Here is a 25,534-nt window from a genome sequence, read left to right on the forward strand (position 1 = left end):
AGTTATACAAAGAAACAGGAAAGTGTGACACATACTCAGAAAAACAGCTGTCAATAGAAACTGTCTGAGTGTTCCCAGATGTTGAATTGAAAGACTTTAAATACCTATTAAAATATGGTCAAAGAACTAAAGTAAGCCATGTTTCAAATTTTAAATGAAAGCATGACAACAACAAATCAACAAAGAGAGATTCTAAATAAGGAGAAAGAAATTATTTTTTAAAAGGGGATATTCTGGGCTTGAACAGTTCAATTGAAATGAAAATTATACTAGAAAGGCTCAACATCAGATTATATATGGCAGAGGAAAGAAAATTGAACCTGAAGATAGGCTGATAGAAATTATCCAATCTGAAGAACAGAGAACAGAATAATTGAAGCAAAATGAACAAAGCTTTAGAGACAAGAGGGACAACATTAAGCCTGCCAACAGATGTATAATGGGAGTCCAGAAATAGAGAAAAGGGCAGGAAAAAAATAATGGAAAAAAAAAACGGCCAACATCTTCCAGAATTTAATGTCTTTCATGTATTTAAAGACATTAAATACATATCCAAAAAATTCAACAAATCTCAATTGGGATAAATACAAAGATATTCACACCTAGACTCATCATAGCAAACATTTGAAAGACAAAAACAGAGAAAAATCTGCAAGAGAAAAAATGACATATATTCAGGAGAGTAACAATATGATTAACAGCTGACTTCCCACGTAAAACAACGAAAGGCAGAAGAGAATGAAATAACACATCAAAGTGCTGAAAAAAAAACGGTTAACCCAAAATTCTATTATCCAGCAAATTTTTCTTCAGAAATGAAGGCAAAAATAAAAGCATTTCTACATACACAAAGACTAAAGAATTCATTGCTAAAATCCTGCAAATATATTGTAAAACAAATGAAGCCAGATACAAAAGACTACATGTGTATGATTCTATTTTTATAAAACTCCAACAGACAAAAGAAATCTATGAAATTAGAAGTCAGAGTAGTGCTTACCTTTGGAGGGAGGTAGTGACTAGCAGGGGCCATAAGGGGGAATTTCTGGAGCATTAGTTACGTGTGATTCTGGCACACTTCTGCATATATTCTCCATCAATAATAGTTTACTAAAACAGAAAAGGAAGCTCCCCTATGTTTGATTCCCTTTATTGTTTTCCCTTTGCTTCCCTTTCCTTCCCAGTCTCAGCAAACCTGTGACCTCCAAGGTGCCCTCTGGCCTAGCCTCTGCCCACCTCTCCAGCATCATTTCTCATTACCTAGTACACTAGCCACCTTGGCCTTCTGCTATTCCTCAAGTGTTCCCTGCTTCCATCCTGCCACAGGGCCTTTGCACATGCTTGTCCCCCTGGTCCAGAGCCCCACTGAGACCAGCTTACCCTTTAACACCAGCCACTCCCCAAGTGTGATCTACTCACTACCCATCCAAGTCTAGTTCTTTTGTTTTGTTTAGTTCTTAGAGTTATATTCCTTTCCTTCAGAGCCCTCATCTTCATTTGTCATTATGGATTCACAGGGTAATTACTTGGCTGCTGTTTTGTCTTTCCCACTAGCCCATAAGTTATAGAAGGTCTGATTATGTTTTTATCTTGTTTTGTATCTCCAACACAATGCCTGGCACATAGTGGGCATCTGATAACTATCTGTTCAATGACTATAAACCTAATTAAGGCTATACAAATCTTCATTCTAATTAGAGCACACTGTGGAAAACCTACCCAGACTAAGAAATTTTAGATTTTTTTTTATAAGCTACAAGGAGTCATTGAAGGTTTTGGAGAAGAGGAGATATGTGAGCTGAGCTTTGTTTTAATAAGATCTCTGTAGAAATGGAGGTGGAGAGCCCATAAAGGAGGCTGTGGCAGAGTTCAAGTGATGGACACTGCCTAAAGAGGGACAGTGGCCATGAGGGGAAACCAGTGTCTTGCTCCACTCTGACCCCCATGGACAGCTTGACAGTGACCTCACAATCACCCTCTGGATCTCCTACCCTTGAAGGTTAATATCCCAGCTCTGGCCTAACGCTGCCCTTTATGTTCACATTTATGTTCACATCTAGGGGACAAAACCCTACCACCTGAGTCATCCAGGCCAGCAACCAGAGGCAGAGGGTTCAACAAAGCAAGAGTGTGCCACCTTTCTGCCCAAGGCATGATCAAGGCTCCATGATGACGGAGCAATCAGATGACCTGAAGGATTCCCTGCCCACAGAGAGGAAGCATGTGTGGAGGTCGGCCGAGGACAGGAGGATGTCAGACCTCACGCGGGTGTTGGAGTGGCTGGAGCGGAGGCAGGGGAAGAAGAAGCAAGCTCTCCAGGTGTGTACTGTCAAAGAAAACCTGCAAGGAAGGCTTCATTCGAGACTACTACTGTATGATGTGATGGGGAGAGCCAGTAGAAAAGCACCAGAGGACATGGGGGGAGATTGTCAATGTGTTCAGGCCTTCCTCATTGGCTAATTATCCCTATGTAGTTAGGCTCCTACCCTCCCACAGAGACTGGGAGGTGGAAATGCTATCTTTCCTGATGATTGCATTTCAAAGGGATGGCTCCCAAGCTCTGGAGAAAAACATTCCTGGATTATAAAGCTGGGCGGGAGGCTGGGAGAAGATTTACATCTCAAAGGGGCAGAGAAAGAATTTACAGGTGTAAATTGTCTAAAGGAATTGTTCTAGGAAAAGGGAGGTCAAGGTCCTAGAGTCAGGAAGAAACCTATCTAGTTTAGTCGAGGTGAAGGGACCTTAAAGCCACCTTGGTCAGTGTTGGAGAAGTTCTGACAGGCAATAGCTTCTAGAGTCTTGATGATCTCAGAATGGGTTCTCCCACTGTCCCCAGGCACTTCCATCCACATGATGGTCCCAGAGTCAGAGGGCATCCTCCACCTCCACTATCCCCACTGGGACTCCTGCTAACATACCTCTTCCTTTCTATCCTGCATTAGAACTAGTTGTGACTGCCTGTCTTAGTCCATTTGGGCTGCTACAACCAAATACCATAGACCAGGTGGTTTAGAAACAACAGAAATTTCTTTCTTACAGATCTAGAGGTTGGGAAGTCCCAGATCAAGGTGCCAGCAGATTTGGTGTCTGATGACGCCCTGTCATGGTTCATAGATGGCTGCCTCCTTGCTATATCCTGATAAAGAGAAAGAGTCAGGAGAGCTCTCAGGGGCCTCTTTTTTAAGGCCCTAGTCCCATTTATGAGGGCTCCACCCTCATGACATAACAACCTCCTGAAGTCCCCACCTCCTAACACCATCATATAAGGAGTTAGGATTTCAGCATAAGAATTTAGGGGGACACAAACATTCATTCTGTAGCACCACCCTTTCCTCTTTCTCCATGAACTATGACTACCGATTTTGCCCCAGTTTCCCCCAGAGTTCCCCTCTGGGCCCATCGTCTAAAGAAAACTAAGCCATGTCCTTGGAAAGTGGTCTCCTCTGCAGAGGATGCCACCTAATCTTGACTCCCCTGGCTCCCAGAGAAAAATAGGTGAAAATGGCATTACTAAGAACAATGATAACTTTTATTAAGCGTTTCCTGTGTGCCAGGCCCTGTGCTTACTGCAATGAGTTGCCTGTTCAACTGCTCTCAGCAAGGCTACAAGGTAGACACCGTTCTTACCACCAGCTGAAGGATAAGAAGCTGAGATGAAGAGGAATCATTTGCTTGAGCTCACAGAGCTAGTGAGGGGCCGAGCCAGGGCTCAAACTAAGATTTATCCAGTTTCCAAGCTCGTGGGCTGTCAAGCCCACACACCATCACCACCTCCCCTTCCCCTGCTTCACCCAGTTCAGCGGCCCCTGCCTTTCAGGGGAGCTCCTGTTCCGGTTATGTGCTTACTTATCAATTATAGTCAGAGAGATCTGGAGTGCCAGTTCCATCAGATACGCGTAAACACATCTGACAAACGTATTTTACTCTAAGGCGTTAGTGATTTACCTACCCTCCCCCTTCCCCCCATTTTTGGGCCTCTCAGAGCTCATTCGCAGAAATCATATTCAGTTCTATGATGAATATGTTTGATCCCATCTCTTCATGCTAAGATTATATTCCTTTTTAAAAATTTTTTATTGGAGTATAGTTGATTTACAATGTTGTATTATTTTCAGGAGTACAGCAAAGTGAATCAGTTATACATATACATATATCCACTCTTTTTTTTAGATTCTTTTCCCATATTGGCCATTAAAGAGTATTAAGTAGAGTTCCTTGTGCTATATAGCAGGTTCTTATTAGTTATCTATTTTATATACAGTAGCGTGTATATGTCAATCCCAATCTTCCAATTTATCCCTCCCCCTCTATATCCCCTGGTAACCATAAGTTTGTTTTCTACATCTGTGACTCTACTTTGTCTTTGTAAGTTCATTTGCACCATTCTTTTAGATTCCACATATAAGCGATATCATATGATATTTGTCTCTTAAGATTATACTCTAATAATGTTTTCACAGCTTTACCTTATATGTGGCTTTTATTGTAAATAAGTTTGGGCCCAGGGAGGGAACAATTTAATTTGAAAATACAATTAAATTTTCAAGCATCATTACCCTTGCCAGAAGCACTTGTATTTTGAAAGAAGCTCCTGAGAGAGAGGGTGATGCTTCCGTGGCAGGCCTCGTATGGCAGGTGGCAGGGGACCCTTTAGTGAAGACGGTTGGAGGGATGCTGTCTGCAGCCTCCTCTCCCTTCTCCTGGCAATCCAGGCTTTTCTCCACTTCAGCACAATTATGGAGCTACCCAGAGGGCTGTGCCCCTTGTGATTCATTTGCCAACCGTGAAGACCCCTGAAGTTCAAAGTCTCAGCCACAGGGGCCACCGAATCGTGGCTATTGCAGTTTCCTTGGGTCTGTGGTATCACCGCATCCATTCCACTCAGCTTCCTCCAAAAATGGGGGCTGGTAGCTACTCAGGTGACTCTTGAGGAGAGGCTGAGGGTTGAGAGGAGAAGGTGGGAGGTGGGCCACCCCCGGGGCAGCTGGCCTTAGTCTCTCTCTAATCACCCTGCAGCATCAGCCCTGGCCCTAGCTTGCACCCCTTCCCCCGACTAAGCCAAACAAAACCCCGAAGTTGAGTAGCACCCCGTTCTTTGATGTCCTTAAGCAGGACCTTGGACAGCTTCCTTCCACACATCCAGATGGCTTATCAAAACCCTCCTTCCGCCCATACAGTGTTGCTAACATTCATGGAAGGCTTAGCACTTCTGTGCAGTGATTCACTTATTTCCCACTATAACCCTATGAAGTAGGTTCTGCTATCGTCCCCCTCTTCAGAGAGAGCCGTCCCTTGCCCGAGGTTGCTCAGACACTCAGCCACAGAGCAGGATTGCAAGCCGGGCCATCAGTCCTGGAGACCAGTCTCAGCCATCACCCCGTGACCCCGACACCCCACGGCACACCCCAAGAGGAAACCTAGTTGATTCAGTTTCCCCACGAGGCTCCAGCGCCCCATGCCCACCCCTTAGAGATGTGCCTCTGTGCGCCCCTCCCCCGATGGGCCCTGGTGCTTCCTAACGAACCTTACTCTTCCCCTGGGTGCTCCTGGCAGCTTTCAGGGCCGAGCACACGTGCTTTGAATGGACTTGCATGTGCCTGACCTTCCTTTCCCAGCAGGCAGACAGGAAGCACCCAGGGAAATAGAAAGGCAGGAGGCATTGTGATCACAGCTCTGGGCGGACAAGATGGGGTGGGGGTGGGGCAAGGAGAGGAGGGGCTCTAGGCAGAGGAAGCAACCCTGGCCGGGCTTGAAGACTGGGGGTCGTGGTAGGGAAATGGCAGCTGGAGAGGCCATTTGAGGGGCCGGAAGGAATACCTACCAGGCTGGGGCATGGGGCCCTCACGTGGAGGGTGATAGTGATGGATTCTGAGGCGGAGAGGGACAGCCAGACCTGGGGTTGGAAGGCCATCGCGGGGGTGGTGTGATATGGACACCGGGTGCGTCAGGAGGCAGAGGGGCTGCGAGGGGGAACGGGAGCGCCGGAGTGAGTGCGAAAGCTGGGTGGCACCTTCCGCTCTGCAGGGTGCAGGGCTGGTCTGTGCCCAGCGGGCCAGCCACAGGGTTTTTCTCCCTGTTCTTTCAGAAGAACAAACTCAAGGTGGTGACGCTCTCTGCAGCGCCTGTGAAGGAAGAAAAGAAAGCCAAAAACGTCCAGAAACAGCAGGGAGAGAACCACCAGGTGGCATCCTCTAAGCAGGTGACACAGCCCCACCACTGCCTCCACGTGGAGGAGGAGCACCCCCTCTGCCCCCGCGCGGGATCGGCTCCTTTTTCTTACATTTAAAGCTCTAAAATCCACCCCTGCCCCACACTAGCACCCAAATGGATCACCTGCCCCCTCCACCCATCCAGCCCCCACCCAACACTCTGCACACCCCCCTGGGAAGACTCGCACCTCTGTGGTAGAGTTCATTCTTCCCGGGTGCCACCTCCCTCCCCTAAATCACCCAGGAGTGCCACTGGAAGGAGGAGACCGCCAGCGAAGGCTGTGATTCCCAAGGTCCCTCAGGGCCTCCCTCTGAGCTATAGGGACAAAAGAGAGGCGTTGGTGAACAGACACCAGGGTGCACGCCTGTCCCAGTGTCCCAGCAACCCAGAGCAGGACTCTCCCTAGGCCCCCTCGCCTGCCTTTCAGCAAGCCCTTGAACTTGCCCATTTCGGGAATGAAGGGGGTGGAGCCAGATCCCTGCTCTCTAGCCTATAATGTCTCTCCAGCCCCACTCCCAGGCCTCAGGGCAAGGCTCCAAAAAGGACGGGGAAGCCTCCGCCCTATACGGAAAGTTCTACAGAGTGGAAGCAAAGGGAAAACGCCTCAGCAGCATGACCCCGGGCAACTACCCCAAGGATGCACCTAGGAAATCTGGTAAGGGAAGCGCCTGGGTCCGGATGCCAGAACTGTCCTCAGCACTGCCCTCCTATCAGAGGGACCAAAAGCTCACAGCATCCTTAAGGCAGCACCATCCATGTCAACCCAACCTCTGTGTATGCAGGAGCCCCACGTGACTGTTTGGGGAATCACAGCGCAAGGGGGTGTGACCTGGACAGGAGGCGAGTGGATGTCAAGGCTCAGCTGGCACCAGGGTGTTCTCAGGAAGCCAGTATAATGTCCCCCAGGTTCCTGAAGCCATTTCGGTGACATCAACCTCATGTCCCAATGATCTAATTCGTTTAGATACCGTGACAATGTCAAGGTGCTACAAAAGGTACCATACCTGCTGGCTTGAAATCTGCCAGGTGATGCTTGCACCCAAGAAGAGGTGGGCTTGGGTTATGCCAGATACCCACTGCCAAGACTGCCTGAGTTCAAATCCCAGCCCCACCAATCGATAACAATTGTATATGAGATTGTTATATAATCCCAAGCCACTCCAACTCTGGGGTCTAGTTTTCACAACCATAAAATGAAACATGACACGACCTGCCTCACAGTATAGTTGTGGGTTGAGGTACGGAACATACTTAGCCTGATACAGAGTAGGTGCTCAATAAATGTTAGCCAATGGTTATTTCTAAGTGAACATTTTGCTGACGTTCTCTGGTGGGCTGTGTTGGAAAAACAGATGCATTTATTGTGCCTGGCCCCTTGGGATGGAGGTGTATGGTAAAAAAAAGTACCCTGGAAGGGATTCCAATTAGCCCAAAGGAAGAGGGTCAAGAGCCTTCAAGCAGGGGCTCGTTCTCCTGTACAAAACTGCCCTCATTGAGCCCAAGAAAAGCTCTTTTTTTTCTTTTTCATTGAAAAAGTCATTGTAACCAAACTGTAGTTACTTGCCTGTCAGAATTAAATATGATTGGCTCTAAATGCAAGGCAGGATCCTGGACTGAATCCTAAAATAGCTCTTCAGTGGAAAAACTGGTGAGACCCCAAAAAGCTCTGTAATGTGCCCATGTTAATTGCTTGTTCCCTGCTTATGTAAGGCGTTAACATTAGGGGAAACTGAGTGAAGGGTGTATAGGAACTCTCTGTACCATCTTTGCAACTCTTCTGTAAATCTTAAAGTACTCCAAAATAAAAAGTTTCTTTAAAAACTAGAAAGAGATTGACTTAGGTCCTATGGGAAGCCCCACACCTTCTCCAAGTTTCCCGTCACTCTCCGTGTCCTGGCCCTGCTGGGGCCCTGAGCATTTGTAGGTCACACTTCCAGTGGCTGTTTCCTTCTCCCTGCTCTCTGCCAACCCAAACACAGAACACATTTCCTTCACTTCTCCCCAAACCTTTCACATGAAGCCTTCATGTATAAGTAGACTTTACTGAAGGTTTGGGGCAACAAATGGAAATAATTACATCACAGACTTCCACAGCAAACATATTAGAAGTCGATTATGATCCCCTCTCGTTCTTCAAAGCCCTTTGTCCCCTGCCACCAGGAGATTTCCCTGGCTCTATTTCCTGCAGGGGTGGCCTCCAGATGTGTTCCTCAACCCCAAGACTAGGGCTAGAGTCCGAGAAACCAGGCACCCAAGTCACAAGATTTAAGGTGGTGCTCTCTCTCAGGTGCCAACCCTGCACTTTCATGAGCCTGAGAGCAAGCACCTCCTTAAATGTTGTCCCCTGGTTACCTCGTTTGTCTCACTCTAGTCCTGGTTCTGCCCAGCTCTCCCTCGTCTTCTCTCTTTCCTCTCCCCTCCATTCCATCCTCTGCCTTCCTTGCCCCGCACATTCCCATTGGCTTCTTACATCAAGGGATCTCTTTGTTTCCTTTGTTTCACTGTCTCATTCCCCACTCAATGTAATCTATCAAGATATTTTCCCAAACAAAGGCAGTTCCTTCCCTAAGAGAAACTCTCATGCAAGTCGATTTCATTTGTTTCACTTCACTGAACAAGGATGCCAGCAGGGCAGGCTGACTCACCAGCTATTTGGTCTTCGGCAGTTCCCCCTGCACCTGCCCAGCCCTGTCCTGCAAAAAAGCACCCTGTTGGAGAGCAGTTTTCCCTCTCCTAATGTAATACAACCAATGGCCACGGGGGGTCAGCATGTACACAGGCCCCTCAAGTGCAGCAGCTGTTCGGAGGCATCCAGAAACCACCTGGGCATCCAGGTGTGGCTCCCAGGACTGAGTCAGGGCTGAGCCTGTGCACAGCAAGGGGACTTCACTGTGAAGTCTGTCAGGAAGCCTGAAATGAGTGGGCAGGATCTGGTTTGGGAGAGAAGATCAAGACAAAGCAGCCTCTAGGAAGGGCGTAGAGGCAGTTAAGGGCTAACGCAGGAGTCTAAGAGGGGATAAGTGTAGATCAAGGAAAAGTCCTCTAGACCAGAACGTCTGTTTCTAACCTCCCTCAGCCCCACTCAGCACCCAAATCATTAGCTTCATTTTCAAGAACCAGATCCCCTGTGTGTCCCAAGTTCCCTGTCGGAAGAGTAAGCTCTTTCCAGTCTCCACGTCATGGTTCTGTGTGACCTGGTGGACATATGACCATCAAACATTCCCCACCACCTTTGGGACTGGAATGTGACAAGTCAGCCTGTGCAATCGCAACCACTCCTGCTCTTCTGTGTTTTCAGTGTGGGGATGGCCACAAAATCAGGATCTGCAAAGCACTGTGAGTGTTCTGAGTGAATGCTATTAACTGTCCCTGGCTCCAGAACACCGAAGCTACTAGAAACAACAGTGACAACGTCCATGGGGAATACTTTTGCTTTTCAGAGCAGACTGTTTCGCCTCACCTAATTTGCACAAAAATTCCCACTCACTCCCTTTAAACCGCTGAAGTGCCCCTGTCCCTCCACTGATTACCATCTGGCACGTTCAGGATGCAACAGTCTGCTGCCACGCCCTTCTCCTCCATTGCCTCTCCTGCCTTGAATTCCCTGAGCACACTTTCCTCTACTTTCTTTCCTCTTTCACCACCCTCTCTTGGTCCCCTCTGAGGGCTCACCCATAAATGTTGACTCCTTGTCCTCCTCCCAGTACAGCCTCTAGGTCAGCCCAACCCAGACCCAAGGCAGCAAGAGATCCATATGGCTAAGCTGAAGCTGCGGTCTTGGGTCACCGCACTTCTGTGAATAAAGGGTGCAAAACAGTCCCATTTGGTGGGCTTCTTTCCCCTGCTTCATCTGATTTCCGTAAGGCTTCTCTGACCCACACATAATTTCCACTTAAATTTATTAACCTCATATATTTCTAACTTGCTACTAACCAACCTGCCCTTCTTTCCCCCTTCCCAGACCTAAGTTTCCCCTCTGAGTTCCCCACTGATCAGTACTGCCCTTCTCATCCCATTATACAAGTTTCCTGGCTGATTCTAACCAAAGGAGTGGCTTTAACCACTGTCTAGTGAATTCCAAATCCAAATCTACAGACAGCCATTTCTCCTGAGTTGCATCTACATGCCTGCTCCCAGTGTTAGCTTGGACGTCCCTCAGGCTCCGCAAACCCCCACGCCTCCCCTTCATAGGGGCCATCGCATGGGCTAGCACCGGCCCAGCACAGTGACCCAAGTCAGAAGTTGTCTCCCTCCACAACTCTTTATGACCCGTTCCTGGGTCCTGGAGATTGTACCTCCTTCATACCTTTCATCTCTCTCACTTCCTCTCCACTTTAACTACTATTATTTTAGTTTAACCCCGATCCTGTTCTACCCTAAGAACCTCCAATAGCTTTCCTCCTCAATGGCTACCAAACTGGCCTTTCTAATTTATTTGGGTCTTTATATTTAAAGGGAGTGTCTTAGGGGCAGCAGATGATTGGGCCTTGCATTATTTTCAATCCAGTCTGACAATTTCAATCTTCGCATTGGGATACTTAGACCATTTACACTGAATGTAATCACTGATATGGTTGAGTTTAAACCTACCATGTTGGTATTTGTTTATAATTTATTCCATCTATTCTTTGCCCTCCCCTTCCTGTTTTTCTGCCTTCTTTTGGGCTGAGTAGTTTTTGTGATTCCATTTTATCTTCTTTGTTGGCTTGTGAACTATAACTCTTTGTTGTGCTATCTTAGTAGTTGCTTTAGGGTTGACAGGATTCATCTTCAATACGTCACAAGTTACCTTCACCTCATAGTCTGTATCACTCATGTAGAACATAAGGAACTTACTAGAGTATACTTCCATTTCTCCTCTCCCAACCCTCAGGCTATTATTGCCATTCATCTTATTTCTCCATAAGTTATTATAAACCCCACAATACACTGTTAGTACTCTTGCTTTAAGCAAGTATCTTTTAGAGAGACTTCAAAGTTTATCCATAGTTAACATTTCTAGTGCTCTTCATTGCTTTACATAGGTCCAGCTCTCTGCCTGGAGTCATTTCCTTCTGCCTAAAGGTCTTCCTTCAACAATTCTTATTCTTGTTGGTGACAAATTCCTTCAGCTTTTATATATCTGAAAAGGTCTTTATTTCACTTTTGTTTCTGAAAGGTACTTTTGCTGAGTGTAGAATTCTAGACTGACAAGCTTTTTTCTTCAAAGCTTTAAAGTTGTGCTCTACCTTCTAGCTTGCATTGTCACCAGTGAGAAGTTGGCTATCATCTTTATTTATGCGTTCCCTGTAATGTATCTTTTTCCTCTGACTTCTTTGGAAGTTTTCAAGCATCTTGATTGTCACGTGTCTTGATGTCGTTTGCTTCATGCTTCTTGTGTTTGTGTCTGGGGTTTGTTGAGATTCTTGGTTTATAGTTTCCATCATATTTGGAAAATTTTGGACCATTATTTCTTCGAATATATTTTCACTCCTCCACTCTCCTCCTCTCCTTCAGGCACCACAATTACACAAATTTGAAGTTCTGCAACTCAGTAGGGTTTTTTCCCAGTCTTTTCTCTTTGTGTTTCATTTTGTATGGTGTCTGTCTCTATGTCTTCAAATTCACTGATTTTTCCTTCTACAATACCTAATCTGCTATTAATCCCACCCAATGTATTTTTCATACTAGACATTGCAGTTTTCATGTCTAGAATTTCAATTTGGGTCATTTTCAACCTTCTGTGTCTTGCCTTAGCATGCTCAAGCTTTGTTGAACATACAGAGCTATACAGTTATAATAGCTGTTTTAGTGGTCTTGTCTACCAGTTCTGTCTGTGTAGTTTCCTCTCCTGCATAACTAGTATTCAGCTGAGAGAAGCTTTTTTTAGATCTCTGCATCTCTCCATGCAGTTTTCTCCTGTTACTCTGCCCTGTGAATTCTAGCTTCCTTGGCCCATTTAAATTGTCTATTCTCTCTCCCCAACTCGGGGAAACTGCTAGATACTATGTAGGTTTTCCCCTCCCTGTGCTTCAACCTGGAAGCATCTCCCAGCTCTCAGCTGGGGCTCCCATGGGACTCACCTCTTCCTTTTCTCAAGGGCCACTGCCCTGAGTTACCTGTTGTCCAATGTCTGAAAAAGCCTGTTTCATGTATCAGGCCCCACTTTAGAGCTGCTTAAGATGGAAGGATAAATCCAGTCCCCGTTACCCTATCTTGGCTGAAAGCAGAAGTCTCGCGTTGGCTTTTCCAAAGCACAAACCTGATTGAGTGCAATGACAAGTCACTGAAAAATTTAAAGAAGGAAGCTACCAAGTTAGATTTGAATTTTTAAAAGGTGACACTGGCTAAGGGCCATTAAAAGATGCTGGGAAAACACAGGGAACACATTTCCAAAGTAAACCTTGACAAAGCCTGAGCATCTAGACTAAGAAAATGGAACTCATTTGGCTTTCTCTGCTTGCCCACTATGCTCAGAGCATTCTGTCCATGACAAGCAAGGGTGCATTCCTAATGCAGAGAGTTGGAGGGCAGTTACCAACTCTGTCTCTATGAGTACAGAGTAGTCCCTGGAGGCCCAAACATAGCTCACCAGAAATCTAACTTATCTGTTCAGCCATGGACTCAGGAACATGGAACAATTTGTCCAAGAGGGTAGCCAGGACAGGTTCCCAGAAAAAGGCACTGACAACCTGGGTTCACATTTTCCTGGATCCACCACTGTCTATGGCATCTTGGGCATGTGACTTAATCTTGCCAATCCTCCACTTTCCCATTTGTTCAATGGATGTGACATGGTTGTGAGACTGTAGTTGCCCCCCTCCCTAGAAAGGCTTTAGAACATTGCCTGGCACATAAGTTATGCAATAAATGTTAGCTAACATGTAAAATTATCATTACCTTTTCTATTACTACTCTTCTTTCCTACGTGAGACCTACCTTGACTCAGAAGAGGATCAGATGTCTCAGGAAAGGCTATGGCCCTTTCTCCAAGGGATTTCAATTTGTGTCAATGAAGATGCATAGCTCAGGATTCTCCTGGAACATAGGACCAATTTCCACCATGCACTAACAGACTGCTAACACCACCTGACCCTATCACTCTATTAGGGGCCAGCTGTCAGTTTGGAGAGCCATACTGGACAGAAAGATTCCAGTTCAGCCACTGACTCATTATGAGACCTCAGGCAAGTCAGAGCTTCTCTCCAGGCCACTGTCCCTCCATTTATGTAATTATAGAAGGTCTAGACTCCCCCAGACATATCCTGGTAAAATTCCTGAATTTTATTTATGAAATCTTGCAAGCTTACAGGAAGAACAACTTACTTACAAAGGAAAAAGAGTCAGATTACCATCAATCTAGAAGTGAAACGAACACCTATAGACTACTGAGAGCAAAGACTTATAATCTCATAATCCTATCCTCAGCCTGTATATAAGTTACCGTCGGGGTGAATGAATGATACTTGCAAATTCAGAAATATTTAGGGACTTTCTCAGCCATTTATCCATTCATCTATAGAAAATGCCCTAGAAGAGAGCAGAGGCACCAAATTAGGAAATAATTGGTTTAAAAATCAAAATCTAGATACACACTTAAAATCACGTGATATAGAAAGAATGAAAAAAAGATAGGTAAAGAGATAACAGGAAATGCAAACATATGAGGTGGATTTAAGGCTAAAAGAAACAACAGGGTAAAAGAGGGATATTTTAAAATGTTAAAGAGAACAACTAATAACAATAAACCTACACAAAACAAAAAATAGTAGTTAAATAGATAAACATTTAGAAATGCAAAGAGAATCTGACAAAAATAAAGTTATAGTAGGAGACTGCAAAATACCTCTTTCAGAACCCAGTAGACAGATCAAAGAGACAATTACAGTAAGTGCCTAGAAGAATCTAACAATGTAATTAACAAACCATAACTTTATAGTTAACAGAGAACACACATTTTTATATGGCCAAAGAATATTTCTAAAAATCTTCTGCATATTCACCAAAAGAAAACATTAACATTCAAAATAGTAAAGATTTTAGGGCCACCTACAGTATCTTAAAGCAATAATTAGAAATAAAATTAAAATTAAAAGATAATCTCAACAGAAATTAAGAAACACTCCTAAAATACCATTATTTCAAAGAAAAAAAACTATTGAAAATAACTCTGTTTCATACCAAAATCCATGGGATGAAGGCAAAATCTATGCCCAGAAGAAAATTTACAGCAAAAACTCAAAGTAATCATTCTTGTCGGTATAAAACAAACAAAAAAATTAACACTTTTATTACTTTAATGATATACAAGAAATAATTAATATGAAAAAGAGAGAATTAACACATTAAATACCAGCTAAGATTAATGAAATACAAGATTAAAAGTAGTTAACAGGAAAAATACAAAGCTAGCTTTTTAAAAAACCAAGTGACAAATAGTATGAATTTATCATGAGCCTTGTCAAAAGAAGAGTCAAAAATATACAAGATTTTATATGAGAAAGGCTGCATAAGCAAAGATAAGAAATACATTAAATGAATTATAATAGAATACTATATGCACATCTACACAATACATTTGAAAATCCAGCATAAATGAATAATTTCCTATCAGACTATAAATGATCAAAATGGACATAGTAAAGAGTAGAAAAGTTGAATAGAGCAATTTCTGAGGTAAAGATGGAAAGATGGTAGACATTTTCCCACTAAAAAAAGGCACCAGGACAAATGATTTCACACCAAGTTCTACCTAACATTTAAAAAGCAAATAATCCCAATGTTACTTCAACTATTGCAGGCCATATAAAATATAGACATTTGTGCATTAATTTGACAAGCCATCATAACCTTAAACTTAAAAGGTTAGGCAAAAAAGCAGAGAAATCTCACAATAACAGATGATTTTAAAATGATTTTAGGGTTTCCCTGGTGGTGCAGTGGTTGAGAGTCCGTCTGCCGATGCAGGGGACACGGGTTCGTGCCCCGGTCCGGGAAGATCCCACATGCCGCGGAGCGGCTGGGCCTGTGAGCCATGGCCGCTGAGCCTGCGCATCCGGAGCCTGTGCTCCGCAACGGGAGAGGCCCCAACAGTGAGAGGCCCGCGTACCACAAAAAAAAAATAAAGAAAGAAAAATCAAATGATTTAAAAAATGTTAGCAAATAGACTTAATGTATGAAAATATAGCAAATATATCCACGTATGAAATGAATAATAAACCGTGACCAGGTGCGATTTATTATAGCAGGTAATGTTATGAATGGTTAGGTTAATCAATATCAAGATATCTAATAACATAATTTATTATATCAATAAATTAAAGGAAAACCATATGATCAGTAGATGATAGAAAAGCAATAAATAGAATCAAGCAATTATTACTAATAAAAACTCTATGTAAACCAAGAGTAAAGCTGCCAAATATTATAAAACATATTCCAAAAACAGTGGCAAATATCATTCTAAATGATGAAATGCTGACTCACTTTAATTAAAATCAGGAACAAAATGAGGCATGACTGCTATCATCATTATTGACATTGTTTTGGAGAGTCTATCCAATGCAACATGTCAAGAAGAGTACATAATTTTTATAAATATTAGGAGGGATATATTTACATTTTTCTCCTGATATGATTGCCTTTCTACAAAACTCAAGAAATTCTAGTCAAAAAATAATAAAATCTGGTATGGCTGTTGGTGTACTAGGAAAAAAAAATTTTAAACATTAGTGTTTTCTCTATACTAGTCACACCAGTCAGAAATAGAAATGAAAAGAAAATATTCCACTCGCACAAGTAAAAATGTGTAAGACACAGAGGAGTATGTTTAACAAGAAAATAATTAGGGTCTCCAAGCTCTAGTCCCAACGGTATTTCACTTAGCGCAAACCCCATATTTGGGTAACATCAGACCCTCACTATTTCATTTCATATATGTGTGTCTTTGTGTATGCTGTTCTTCCCTTTTGCATCTGATAAACTATTTGTCCTTTAAAAATCCAGCTCAAAGTTGATCTCCTCTGATACCTTCCCCTAACTCCCCTTTAGGCTAACGTTCACTTTAGGTGAATTTTCTCTGGGGAGGGAGAGAAGATTGAGAGAAGGAAATGAATGAAAGGAGAGAAAGGGAATGAGTTGAGGAGATGAGGGGAAAGGAGGGAGAAAAAGATGAATAGGGATTAAACAAATGCTAAGAAGGAGAAACTGCCAGAGCCTTGAAAAGACCTCATGTCTCTAATGTCTGAAGCCCTTGCAGCTTCCAGCCCTCATCCCCTTCCTGTCCACCCTACTGCTCACCCCTACCAGGATCGAACTCCCTGGTGACATCTGTCCAATTTCAGACTTAGACATCAAGGATGAAATCACCCAAGAGTCCACTCAGTGCTTAACGCCATACCATCGACAAAGCATCATAGAACCCATGTTACAGGATGCTCTCTTTGTCCCACGGAAGTCGCGAGATTGGGTTGGCAAGACGGCCTACACCTCCTACGAGCGTAAGCTGAAGATCCTCATGGAGAAAGGCAGCGAGCCCAAGATGGAGATGGCGAGGTTGCTGAAACCGGAGGAGGTGCTGAGCTGCCGGTGAGCAGCCCTGCGCAGGCGGAGCTGGGCGCATTCTGCAAGACCAGGCTTTGCTCACGACTGTCTGTGCTTCATACACCTGGGCTGAGCCCAGAGCAAGGGAGGGTGGCTGCAGCAGGTCCGGGCTCTGTCTTTGAGTCCCAGAGGGCTGCTCCAGGGCTGAAGCTGTTGGGTTTCCGAACAGCCTCACTCACTAGAGGATCATCTCCTGAATGGACATGACATTTAGGTGCTGACATTTTGATGCCACGCCTTTGGACACATACACAACCTTTCCAAAATTCCTATTTGTTTCACAAAAGAAACCATGAATATTATTCACAAAGGACAGAATGAGTTGTTTGTAGCCTTGTTTTAACAGGAAACTCCCCCAAGATCCTTTACACTATGGTGTTGAATTGCTGGTGACAGTAGCCGCCATTCCCAGGTCTTCCTGCTGTATGTTTGGGGTTTTAGACTCCAAAGGGACCATGAACAAAGTATGAAACCATTTGGTATTTACTGCTCTGACCGAGGGGTCTCACTTCTTGCTTGTTCTTTGTCATACTTATCAAGACCCACTGGTTTTCAGCAACACCAAACAGCTTGGTTTTCTGCCCCCAAATCCAAGCATCCCTCCCCAGCCCAATGTTATTCTTTACTGTAAAGATATAACTGACAACACTCAGAAACTTTGGCAAAGGAGGAAATAGGACAAGAGACTAAGGTAGTCAGCCTTGTAGAGTTCACAGCAGCGAACTCACCTGTAGGTTTCAGACGGCCTCAGCTGCCTGGCATCCGAGGGTCCCATCACACAGTCCGGCTCTGCTGGCTGACTGGCTGGGGGATGGAGGGCTGGCATGGCTAACTGGTGAAAGCTGGCCAGACAGTCTCCTCGACGAGAGGCGGCTTCTAGCTCATGCCACCTCCACAGCTGGATGACTTTGGCTATGGGTTTCAAATCGATAACGTGGTTTTAATTGCCTCTGGCCAAAGACAGCCTACCTGGGCTCCATGGTGGGGAGAAAAGAGACTTGGACAGAGTAGGGGGAGAGAATATTTGGAGAGATGGCAATTAACAAGCCATTAGAAAAACACCCACGAAAAGGATGAAATTGTCCTTTGCAATCTTAGTGAGTGTCCACAGGTAGATACGTGTGAGATTGCCCCCTGGGGCTGCGCTGGTCAGGGAAGGGTGGGGCTGACCGACCAGGAAAGGTAGTACAGGTATAGGGGCTGGTGAGTGACGTCTGAGCTGCCTGTAAGAACAGGGAAGCTCTGGGCAGATCTTCAAAGAGAAGAGAAGTTCCCTGGTGGCCTACTGGTTAGGATTTCAGGTTTTCACTGCCAAGGGCCTGGGTTCAACCCCTGGTTGGGGAACTAAGATCCTGCGGGCCACAGGTATGGCCCCCCAAAAAAAAGAAAGAAGAAAAAAGGGAAAGAGTAAGGAGACCATTCCCAATGGGTAGAAAAGCCAGGTTCTATCAATATGCAGCTCTTCCCCCACCATCCGTAGCAAATTAACCAACCAGAATGCAGCCTGAATCAGGGGCCTCCCTCCTTATACTAAAGCTGGGAGCAAGGTCAAAATTGATGGTGGAATAAGGGATATCATGGCAGAGATACTGTCTAAATCACATAGATGGCATTGGTCCTATTCTTCAGTACAAGTCAGAATGGTGGGGCTTTAGCTAATATTTTAAATCAGTGTTTTAAGTTTTTAATTGAAAATTGTAATTGTTTGAATACTATTAAAAATACTCACCTCTATTCCTACAATTTTCTCAGCCTTTATTTCCACTGTCCTGGATTTCCCCCAGTCCTTGGCCTCACTCAGATTATACACACATGGCAGTGATGAGAGAAAACACCTAACAATTTGCATCCTGGTTTTTTCTCCCCTTTTGGCAATAACGTCACAGCCATATTGCATTTTCTTCTTCCTAATGACATTTTAACACTAGCAGAAGAGTCCTTGAAATGGATATTCCATTTTTTGCTTGACCGTTCCTCTGTTGATGGAATTTCCTATTTTCCTATTGTTGATAACCCCCAAATAAACACTTTTGTTTATGCAGCTTTTCTTTCCATTGAATTCTCTTCTTGGGATAAGTTGAGGACCTGAGTGAAATTACTGAGTCAAAATTAATAAACCTGGTTTTTTGGGGGTGGGGCAGGAGGTGCTTGGCATATATGTTGCCAAATTGATTTCCAAAAGAGTTATACCAATAAAAACACCCACCAAGTCTGCGGGGTGTCCCAGTCTTTTATGAGACCTCTGTCAGCTCCAGAAATGTCTGGAGGGCCAGACCCTTACACTGACACTGTTTAACTCTAAGCTCTTTTCAATGAAGTTTGCACCTGCAGTGACTCCACCCTCAACTGACCTCTTTGGCCTTATCTCGCACAGATACCTGAGGTTGTCCAAGGACAACATTCGAACTTTGCTCAAGCTGTGCAAGGATGCAGGAATGAACGTGGACATCCACCCCCACGTGGTCGAAGAAGAGATAGATGCTAAAAAGGTGTTCAACCGAAACATCAGTGTAGCCCTCTAAATAGCTCCTCTCCCCGGCCACCTCAAGCCCCCTCTGCTGTTGGACCCTCGGCCACCAGATGCCACCCTCTGGCACACCATACCCGGCTCTTCAGACCTGGGGCGTCCCCTTTCGACAGTAGCGATCAGGAAACAAGGCTAGACTGCTTGGATCATTGCACTGATGTAGTGTTTTGTCCTCGTCATCCAAGTCAGAACCAACGCAGGAGAAACTATAGGTTTCCTCCCCACCCCCCAAAGGACACTCCTTGGAAAAGCCTTCTTAGAAAGGAAGTCTTAGGAGAAGTGAGAAATGGGAGCCCAGAGTCTCCAGAGGGATTTCAGGAGGGACAAAGTACTGAGGGGCTGCTGGGGACACATACACCCCAGGTCTTGCCCAACCATCCCCAATACCTCCTGTGGCGGGCACGGCTCTGCAGGGAGCTGGCCCTCTTGTGTGTAGGGTGGGGAGCTGATTGGGAGAACAGGAGGGGGAGGACTCCGTCAACGCAGGTAAACAAGGATTTTACTCAGAGAAGTCACAGAGGGCAAGGAACTGGCTCAGAGTCACACGGGCGAGAAGCGGCAGGGCTGGGATGGGAAGAGTCTTTTCACCTTGGTCTCCCGTTCTTGCCTGATGGAGCCTCTGGCAAATCCTGCCCGACGGTTCGGAGATGCTGCCTTCCTCTCACACGGCAACCGCCAATGGAGGTCCCTGTAAGCACTTCAGGTAAGTTCAAATCCCAACTGCCCCACTTACTAGCTGTGTGACTTTGGGCAAGTTACCTTCCTTCTCTGTGCCTTTGTTTCCTCATCTGTAAAATGGGGCTGATGATGGAACCTGCTGAGCAGGGATGCTGAGAAGAGGAAACGAGAGCTTCCATGTGAAGCATGAAGCACAGACATTGACACACAAGAGCTCGATAAACATGTGAGCTGTTTCCCTAGTTCCTGGGGTGGACGAGGAGCAGATTTCCCAGCCCCGGCTTCCCCGGGAGGAGTCCTTAAAACTGGGCCTATCGATGTTGAGTCAAGCCCTGTTGAAAAGCTGCTGATTCCAAACCCGTGCCCTTCGTGGTAAGTCCGAAAATTAAATGGTCCCTGAGCCCTCAAGGGCTAGTGAACACCCCCAGGGGATGAGGTGTAGCCGCTGGTCCAGCTGGGCCCCGCTAACCAGGTTTTACTTTCTGCCTCCATATACGAAAAGGGCAGGGATTCCACTGCCTCCCACCGCATATGCTTTTTAAATCTCCATGCCCCATCTCGAGGCTCCAAAGTGACCCCTCTGAGGTGACTGGCTCTCTCCGCTGAGAGTCATTGCCCTTGGGAGTCAAAGTGTGGAGGTTTCCAAATCCCCCCATGCACCCACTCAAGTCACCACTAAGGGAAGGCAGAGCCCCTTAGGGTTGAGGGCAGCTCAGGGACGTGTGCCCGGAGCACGGCACCCCGGCGATGTTTAGACCGAGCCCACGACTAGAATCTCAAGAAACCAGCTGTGGACGACTAGGTGACAGTCCCTCTCTCCAGGAAATACCTGTTCTTGGGGAGAAGCAGCTCTTCAAAAAGGGGAAAGAAAGGTATTTCCTGAGCATCACCAAGTGTCAGGCACTTTGTCGGTATTGGCGCATTCAAAATCAAAACCTCAAACCATCTTCAGAGGCATTCACTTCGTTCCACCGACTCAGCGGTCTGCATGAGTCACTGCCAACCTCTTTCCTGCACTGAGTGTTCTCACCTCCAGGAAGTCCTTTTGCCTATCTAATCTGCCTCTCTCTTGCTGCAGTTTGAGCCCATTTTCTCTCCTTTGAGCCACAGTGGAAAGGGAGGAGAAGTCAGTCTCCTTTGTCTAATAAATATTCATATTCAGGGAGGATGTGTACTGAGGAAAAAAGGCACCGATGAAATGCCCCTGGGAGGTTAAACGTCAGATACATCACTAAGAGCAGCTGTGTGATATGACAATGACCATTTTAGCCTTTCCAACTTCATACTTGTTTTTTCAGGTTTCTGTCATATAATTCCATTTGCTTATTTCTCCAGTGTCCTTTCCACATCCCTCTTAAAGTGCATTGATGAAGGCTGGATCTAGCCCAGTTTTCTAATAAAGTGCCAAAGACTGAGTTCTTTCTGGTAAGAAGGATTGACTCTAAGGTGACTATAAATTCCATTCATTCATTCGTTTTCTCTCCCCCCACCAATTATATTGTATGGCAGGCTTTCTGTATTCCCCTTATGGTTCACCGAGACCGCTGGGTCCTTTTCTGCAGGGCTGGAGTTTTACATCAGCTTTTTTTTTTTTTTTTTTTTTTTTTTTTTTCTGCAGTACGCGGGCCTTTCACTGTTGTGGCCTCTCCCGTTGCGGAGCACAGGCTCCGGACGCGCAGGCTCAACGGCCATGGTTCATGGGCCCAGCCGCTCCGCGGCATGTGGGATCCTCCCGGACCAAGGCACGAACCCTCATCCCCTGCATCGGCAGGCGGACTCTCAACCACTGTGCCACCAGGGAAGCCCTACATCAGCTTTTTCTCCACAACTCACTAGGAGACCAAGATGCAGGGAGGTGCTCAGGGAGAGGGAAGCCCAGCCCTTCTGATGTCACAGAGGAGCCAGGAGAGGTGCCACCTTTCCAACCTCTAATCTGGAGCTCTCTTCGCCAGGTGGAGTGGTCAGGTGATGCAGAGCAGGACGTTTGTGATTCTAACACTCCAGCAATTATCCCCACTGCACCACCCAGCTCCTTAAATCCATCACGGCCCACGTTCTCTCTGACCCTCACAAGTCTGAACTGGGGAAAGAGCAGACCTTCAGCTCACCTAGCTTATCTGCTTCTGATCATATCACATATTTACTGAGCCCCACCAGGCCCTATGGTTGGGCCAGGGACTCAGTAGTTAAGAAGGCCTGGTCCTGCTGGCCTGGGCCATATGGTCCTGAAGACAGAGGAGTAACCAGTAAATCAGTGAAGTGCAGAGAGCATGTGGAGTGCCTGGGAGACCTGGGGGAGGAGGACCGCACCGTGGGCTGGGAGTGGGGAGACAGAAAAGCTTCTTTTCTTTTTAAATTGAAGTATAGTTGATTCACAATGTTATGTTAATTTCTGCTGTACAGCAAAATGATTCAGCAAAGTGATATATATATGTGTACATATATATACTTTCTTTTTTATATTCGTCTCCATTATGGTTTATCACAGGATATTGAATATAGTTCCCTGTGCTATAAAGTGGGAACTTGTTTATACACTCTATATATAATAGTTTGCATCTGCTAACCCTAACATTTTTGAGAAAAGCTTCTTGAAGGGCAAAACTTCTGATGTAAAACTTTTGAGAATAAACAGTCCCCAGCGTTTTTGTACGGGAAGGAACAGCAGACCAAAGGAACAGTGTGTGCAAAAGCTTAGAGGCCGGGGCAGTATGATGGGGAACCTGCAAGTAGTTCCATCTGCATGGGGTGGAGAATTGACGAGAACAGTGGCAGAAAATCATATGTTTGCAAAGGATTTGTAAGCTATGCCCAAGGGTTGTTGTTTTTTTTTTTCCCTTGGGCTTGTTATTCATTCATTTAACAAATCTTTATTGAGCACTTACTATATGCCAGGAACTGTTATAAATACTGGGGGTAGAGCAGTAAACAGAAAAACACGATTGCTGCTTTCCTGGAGCTTATATTCTAGTTAAAGGAGTTACTATGCTCCTCAACACCAATATATTCAGCAACTGATGAGAAAATAAAACCAGGATTCAATGAAAGGAAAGGACTGGGCAGAGGTTGGGGATGATGTCTTTAGCTACAGTGGTCAGGGCAGGCCTCCCTGAAGAAATATTTGAGTTAATATGTGGCTGAGGAGGAGGCAGCCAAGTGCAGATATAGGAGGGTCTGCTCCAGCAGAGGGCACAGCAGGAACAAAGGCACATTCATGGGACTGAGAGGATGGTCACTGTGGCTGAAGCAGACTGAAGAGGCAGGCAATCAGTCAGGTCTTGAAGACTATGGTCCAGAGTCTGGAGTCATTCAGTTGCAACAGGAAACCATTGGAGGGTGATAAATAGAGGAGAGATCACTCTGGCTTCTGAGAAGAGAAAATATTGTGAGAGGGGAAGGGACAGCCTGGTGACTAGTTAAGGAGGTGTATCAGTTAGCTATGGCTGTGTAACAAATTACTCCAAAACATAGTTTAAAGAACATAATTCCTCATGAGACCTCTGGTCAATCAAACCATTCTGATCCAGGCCAGGCTTAGCCAATCTAGTCTGGGCTCATGTGTTGGTAGGTTAGCTAGTGACTTCACTGAGGGCTTGCTGGTCTACAACAGTCTTGACCGAGATGTCTAATCTATGCTCCATGCATGTCATCCTCTAACCGGCTAGCCTTGGCTGGTGCTCACAGTGGTGGCAGCAATCCAGGAAGTGCACAAGGTCTCCTGAGACCTAGGTTCAAAACCGGTACACGATGACTGCATGTAGTACTCAATGTCCGAAGCAAGTCCCAAGGTCAGCTCAGAGTCTAGGGTGGAGAAGTAGACTGCCTATAGAAGGAAGGCACTGCAAAGTCAATTGCCAAGGGCCCGGATGTAAGGGGGAATAAAGGATTGTGGCCATTTTTGCAATCAACTCAGCACAAGAGGCTGTCATGTAGTTCAAGAAAGAGCAGTTGGAGGCTTAAAATAGTATGATCATGGTGGAAGCAAAGAACTGAGAATACACTTTAGAGGTAGAGTTGATAGAATTTGTCACTGAATTGGAGGCAGGCATGAGGGAGAGGAGTCAAGGATAACACTTGAGTCATCCTTTGGCCAGAATGACTGTTGGGTGTGCCTAAAATGAGCTGGTGGGGTGCCGGGGGGAGGGAGGCAGGAGCCAGGGATTCAGCTGGGGCTGGTTGGGTGGGAGACGCGGTCAGCATCCGTGATGCTGCTCCAGTGGTCGCGATGGGCCACTACTGACAGGTAATCACAAGGACAGTGATGTGATGAAGTACAGATGGGAGGGCCAAGCCCAGACGCAGGCTGTATTTATTTCCTAGGGCTGCTGCAAAAAGTACCACATACTGACTGGCTGAGAACAACAGACCTTGGTTTTCTCACAGTTTTCGAGGGCAGAAGTCCCAAATCGAGGTGTTGGTAGGGCCATGTTCCTTCTGATGCCTCTAGAGGAGGATCCTTCCCCGTCCTCGTCCAGCTTCTGGTGTCTCAGGTGTTCCTGGGCACGTGGAAGCATCACTCCAATCTCTGCCCTCATCTTCACATGCTTGTCTTCTCTGTGTGTCTCTGTTCTTCCTGTAAGGACACCAATCAGATTAAATTAGGGCCCATGCTACAACCTCATCTTAGCCTGATTATATCTGCAAAGCCCCTATTTCCAAACGAGGTCCCATTCCCAGGTTCCAGGGGGTTAGGACTTCAACGTATCCTTTGGGGGACACAATGCAACCCATGACACAGAGAGACCAAAAACGAGGAGTTGGAGGCCCAGAGAGGGACAGAGAGTTTCCCAGGAGGCTCTTGAGCTCATGCCAGAGTTGGCTCTGGAACCCACGCTCCTGACCCCCTCCCTGACCTGGCCCTCCCACCACGCCCTGCTGCCCACACTGTCCAGTGGACGATCCAGAGTTTGGGTCCTAGGCTGGTGGCCCCACAAGCAGAGCTGTCACTCTGCTGGGACACTCAGAGAGCCAGGGCCTCCAAGAGATTGCCCCCGTGTCCCCAGACCCTGGTTGCTGGACTTGCTTATCAACACGCAACCCTCTACACAAAGTGAAGTAATCTTAGCAGGAGGTCAGGCCCAGCCCCTGCTGTGCTGAATGCCACATCCTCAAGGGACTGCTTGGGGCTCCCAGACCCTCCAGCGGCAAATTGCTGTGAGAACCCCACCTCTCAGACCCCAGATGCTCCTGCAGAGCCAGGTGCAGGCTTCCCTGTGGCCCAGCACAGTTGGGAAAAGGGAGGGAAAATGAATGCTGGGAAGAGACTTTGCCCCACCCACCCCAGCTGCTGGGGCCACATGGGTTCTCTCTGGGGATCCAGGGACCTCACAGGAACGAGAGCATCCAAGTCAACTTCCTGACTTTGTGGGCAAGTGAGCCCATGGGGAGCCTCAAGATAATGAAGAGAGGGAGATGCTTGTCGGCCAGGCCCACCTGCTGCACACTGTACTCTAGGAGTTTATAAACTCTGAAATGACCTCGTGCATGGTACCATTACATTGCATTTTCTGAAAGAAACAGACATATATACCAGGAACA

At 45.9% G+C, this 25,534-nt stretch overlaps 1 protein-coding gene across 1 annotated transcript; it reads left to right on the forward strand.

Moving 5' to 3' along the window:
* Positions 1-2,169: 2,169 nt before the first annotated feature.
* Positions 2,170-19,313, forward strand: C18H16orf78 (chromosome 18 C16orf78 homolog). Its single transcript, XM_059045978.1, has 5 exons — positions 2,170-2,319; positions 6,086-6,199; positions 6,730-6,865; positions 16,533-16,776; positions 19,166-19,313. The coding sequence occupies exons 1-5, from the start codon at positions 2,170-2,172 to the stop codon at positions 19,311-19,313; spliced, it is 792 nt and encodes a 263-aa protein (XP_058901961.1).
* Positions 19,314-25,534: the final 6,221 nt, after the last annotated feature.

Source organism: Kogia breviceps, chromosome 18 (assembly GCF_026419965.1).
Source record: "Kogia breviceps isolate mKogBre1 chromosome 18, mKogBre1 haplotype 1, whole genome shotgun sequence".
Taxonomy (NCBI): Eukaryota; Metazoa; Chordata; class Mammalia; order Artiodactyla; family Physeteridae; genus Kogia; species Kogia breviceps.

Excerpts from the sequence above, each read along its gene's own strand:
- C18H16orf78 (XM_059045978.1), top strand. The coding sequence starts at position 2,170 with ATGACGGAGCAATCAGATGACCTGAAGGATTCCCTGCCCACAGAGAGG. Across the intron at positions 6,866-16,532 it reads GGATGCACCTAGGAAATCTG|ACTTAGACATCAAGGATGAA; the intron begins GTAAGGGAAGCG and ends GTCCAATTTCAG. Across the intron at positions 16,777-19,165 it reads GAGGAGGTGCTGAGCTGCCG|ATACCTGAGGTTGTCCAAGG; the intron begins GTGAGCAGCCCT and ends TATCTCGCACAG.